The sequence below is a fragment of the Macrobrachium rosenbergii genome, chromosome 12 (assembly GCF_040412425.1).
Source record: "Macrobrachium rosenbergii isolate ZJJX-2024 chromosome 12, ASM4041242v1, whole genome shotgun sequence".
In the NCBI taxonomy this organism is placed as follows: Eukaryota; Metazoa; Arthropoda; class Malacostraca; order Decapoda; family Palaemonidae; genus Macrobrachium; species Macrobrachium rosenbergii.
In genome coordinates, this window is record NC_089752.1 from 50,479,175 (window position 1) to 50,484,174 (window position 5,000).

A 5,000-nucleotide genomic window follows, 5' to 3' on the forward strand; every position below is an offset into this window, starting at 1 on the left:
GGGGAAGGGTTATGGTAAGATTTTAATTGAGATATTAAAACAGATAACAGAAGGGTTAATAAGGAAAGCGAACTTTGGATATAGGAAAAAAGATGTGTGGATTAAGCGATAAATGAAAAATATGTACAATATGGGATGTTAAAATATATATCAGGAATAACATGTTGAAAGAGATTAGAGATTATTATAATGAGAGCAAAGTTTATATTGTTATATATAGGTGAATGAAGCTGCAGAGACTGGTTAAAGTTTTTGAAGCGGAGATAGAGCAATGTATGTTAAGTGCAGTTGGTGGAAGAATTGAAGTAATTAAGTAATGTTAAATTTTTAGGAGCAATGCAATGGATGCTAGAACGGGAAGGGAAATGTATGCGGAAGTAAAAGTTGGAATGTATGAAGGGATATTTGACCTAACCAACCTTTATGGAAGTGGAATGTGGACACCGGTTGCAAAATGAAGAAAATTCAAGAATAACGTTGACATCAATGGTTTGCTGAGTGTATGCGGAGGAAGAAGGAGTGAAAGAGTGAGAGATGAAGAGATATAGGGAGCTGTAGCAAAACGTTATCATGGATACAGAGATGGAGCAGAGAGCTCTGAGGTCGGTGATCGGTCACGTGGAGAGATGGAGGATGAATGGTTGGGAGGAAGACTGTATAATTCCTCAGTGCTGAAAAGGAGGGGAGGGGAGGGAAAGGACGCCAAGAAAGTCCTGGTAGATGGTCTGAAATAATTAATAAACTGAAAGATCATATTATGCAGGAAACGTGAAAGTTTACACTGAACTGAGGTGAGTGGCCTAATGTTTTTGGTGGGAGGCTGGTGTGAACAGGAGGTTAATACTTGTTGCAACATTTGAAGCGTGAACATGGCAGTGAGTGTTGTCTGATTTTTACTATTAACAATGCCATTAAAGGAAACGACTTATTACTGTATATATGTGTATATATACATATATGTATATATAATATATATCTGTATATGCATCGAAAGATAAACAAATGTAAGTATTCGAAAACACACCGTTAACCCTAACTTTTTTTCTGTTTCTCGTTAGTCAATAGCTTTATCTCCACTGCGATACGACGACAGTTCCATGGCATGATTATTAGCAAGGAAAACAGAGAAAAAAATGAAAGTGTATTTGATACACCCAACTAGGTCAAACACCCCGGAAGATTATCCAAACAAACGCCACAAACAATAAAGCTTCGCATCGTCAATGGGTTTTCGAGTCAAACAAGCGGAACGAATTGGTTAAGTGTCAATCACGATTTAGTCTCTATGTAAATTTGCCTCCCTCTGTTTACATGTGCAGAAAACGAGGGTTTCCCACGGGCTGTTATGTTCCGGGAACTGGTCGTCAGCCTTGTTGAATCCCCAAAGAGTTATGGGATAATTCATAAGTCCTGATGTGGATGTATTTCTTTGTATCTTTGCCTTTTTGTCTGTCTGTATGTACGGTTTTAGTCTGGCGGTTTGCGGTAATATTTCTATTCTATCTCTCATATTCAGATGTGTGTATATATCTATATATATATAAGAAATCTGTTAGTTTATGCGTAGTTGTTGGTCTGTTTCAATAGTGCTCTTTATTACTCTCTAGCACTGAAGTTTCAACTTATAGTTGCTCATGAATCTTTGTCTTTTCTGTATATATATATATATATATATATATATATATATTATATATATATATATATATATATATATATATATATATATATATATATATATATATATATATATATATAAGAAATCTGTTAGTTTATATGTAGTTGTTGGTCTGTTTCAGTAGTGCTCTTTATTACTTTCTAGCACTGAAGTTTCAATTTATAGTTGCTCATGAATCTTTGTCCTTTATGTATATATATATATATATATATATATATATATATATATATATATATATATATATATATGTGTGTGTGTGTGTGTGTGTGTGTGTGTGTGTGTACATATTTAGTGTCGTCTCAAGATATTCACTTAAATTTGGATTATCCTCTAGATTACCTTTTGAACGGTACACTTTTCAAAGACTGTGAACTCCACAGTGGCATAATTTTGTTGCTGATGTTGGTAATAATTCTCTTGGTACATGAGGTTATCTGCCTCCTCTAATGTGGTTTTATGTTCTTGGGTATAGATTATTTTCAGCCTCATTTTAATGGGACACCAACTCTGAATATTTTTGCTTACTCGATGATTCCATCAATATTTTGTTCATTCTGTTACCGACTTTTTTAGTCTATGATTTTACAACGTTGTTATTAACTCTCTGGTTTCTGTTACATCATAATCAATATTTTCAGTATTCCCATAATAAAAGCTTCGCCCATTTTCATATTTCTTTTTCTCTTTTGCCTTGAGCCAGAGTTTCCTCCTTTAGCATAAGATTTTTTTCAAGGAATCTACAAAAAGAAAGTATATACAGTATGTCTGCGTATTTCCTTTCCTCTATTTTTTCCCCTTTTAATCCATTTATCTCCATTGACTCTGCTGCCGAAAAGCAGTTTCATTCCAATTTGTTACCCACCACCCATGATGAGAGAGAAGGCAAAGGGACAAACATCTTATCACCATCAATTTCACTGTCGACGTCCAACATAGTGAGAACCACCTAAATGCGTTTACTACATTACCGTCACCATCATCGGGATCATTAGCGGCGTCCATCACAGATCTCACGATAGAGCCGAGCCATTCTTTGTTGTCATTAATTACTCATAACGATTACTCACCTGCCACGACTGTTAGCGGAGGGATGATTCTTCATTTAAGTGGAGGCTTGGGCCACATAGGCCTGATAAGCCTACGGCCTACAGTAGGCTTTTCACCGGGGCATAAATCATTCTCTGATTTATACTTACGATTTCTTTGGTGTTTCCTCTCTCTCTCTCTCTCTCTCTCTCTCTCTCTCTCTCTCTATATATATATATATATATATATATATATATATATATATATATATATATATATATATATATATATATATATATATATATATATATATATATATAATATCTTTAGTTGAGGGTCTTGAGTACATAATATCAGTCCCTCATTCTACGTATATAGTACAAGTATGTGCATACGTATATATGAAAGAATGTTTATCTAATTGTATACATTATACAGGTAATTATGATATACTAATATGTAGATATATATATGTGTGTCTGCAGAAAGTAAATATTATGTATAGAAGCGTCGCGAAAAGTAGTAAAGTCCGAGTTAACTGCGCCTTAGTTTCGTTTTTTGAGGCTAATTTACAATATGATTACTGTATGATATTGGAGAATCCTAACTGGTTACGACCTTCACTTCATGTTGTGGTGTTCTGCCACGTAGCAAGGTCCAGACAAAGAACTTTATTCCCTCTCTTAGGAAAGGATATGCTTTGACTATTTGGTGCATCAACCCTTGGAAATTAATATTCCTTTATTCCTCTGAATATGATATAAATTAGCTTGTTTTACGATATATATATATATATATACATATATATATTATATATATTATATATATATATATATATATATATATATATATATATATATATATATATATATATATATATATATATATATATATATATATATATATAATGTCCATTTCGGAGGTTGACCTTGAAGGGTAGAATCTTCGGTTCGCCGTAAATCTTCAAGGTCTTTTAGGGATGAGGTTGCGAGAGCCATGCTCTTGTCTTTGACTCCTGTTTGAAGCTTGTACCCATTCACACCTTGGTGGACCTGGCGGGGGCCAGACCGCGATTCTAACGGCAGACCTCACATTGACGAGTCCAAAACGAAACTCAGTGGTCTGATTAAATTATTTAATGGTAAAAATAATAGTAAAAAATAATACAAAAGTTAGATGTTACCGTGACATTTCTAATCATAAAATGCTATTAGAGATGGCGAGGTTAGTAGCCTATTGTCTCTTGGCACCCAAAGGCATTAGGGGTGTGTATATACAAGCTGAAAAGGAGACGTTCCAAGTTAAAAGGTTTTTGTCTGTGGATTTTGCACTAGTTAATGGCGCGACCGTTGGTAATGAAGCAGCATCCACAATGTATCATCGCCCTCCGGTGTTAATTATTTGCCCCTTTGAAGGAAATATTATTTTTCATTCTGTAATGAATGTAACACCTAATGATATTAAGAATGTTAAGAAAGCGTTTTGGGATGATGCAGTGTCTTATACAGCGTTTGCTGGAGTCATGCACATGATGCGTGACTAAAAAGCATTGTGCTAGAGCTTTTCAATAAATATTTACATTGTTTTATCTTTTTTGTGTTAAGGAGCTTATCAGGAATGAAAATATTTGATATGTATTTTGTTATGCTAAATAGTGTATCCTATGGGAAGTGTACTTTCGTTCTTGAGTTTTAAGTGATTTTCTTCATAAAAGCATAAGCGTTTGATACACTGCAATGTATATTACAGATATATATACATTAATATGGAAACGTGAATCTTTGTGAAATGTATCCGTAATTATTATTATTATTCCATAAAAACTGTAATAGTAACGTTTAACGCATATTCATGAATACGTTCTCTTTCATTAGTTTCTATAGCAGTTATTTCAGTACTCTGTTATACATAATTTTATCATCACTGTGGTCAAATGTTCTTTGATTATTATGAAAGAATAAAATCCTGTTCGAATTTTTTTATCGATCCTTGTGTATTTTCATACAGTTATAGTTCTTATCTTCGCTCTTTGCGTCATCACCATTGTGTACACAAAGAAAAATGTTATTTAAACAGTTCTTATAAATCTCACTCATAACTCAACCATGTCTGTATTTGCATTAACATCTCTTAAATAATTTCCCCTTCGAGAAATAATGAAAATTCAAAGAAGTATAAATAAAAATTAATGAAAACCAGCACTCTGGATTTTCCGTATGGTTCTGATAACTTATTAATTTAATTTTCCTTTTTTCCTCAACTGTCACCCAGGTTCAGGTCTGGAAACGCCGCTGCTGGG

General features: G+C 33.6%; 1 protein-coding gene across 1 annotated transcript in view; it reads left to right on the forward strand.

The window, feature by feature from the left end:
* Positions 1–5,000, forward strand: part of LOC136843651 (uncharacterized) — a 512,877-nt gene that overhangs the window by 413,048 nt on the left and 94,829 nt on the right. Inside the window, exon 5 of the mRNA XM_067112195.1 lies at positions 4,973–5,000. This exon is cut by the window's right edge and continues 163 nt beyond it. Coding sequence (XP_066968296.1) covers positions 4,973–5,000 — 28 coding nt within the window. The remainder of the gene's footprint in view (positions 1–4,972) is intronic.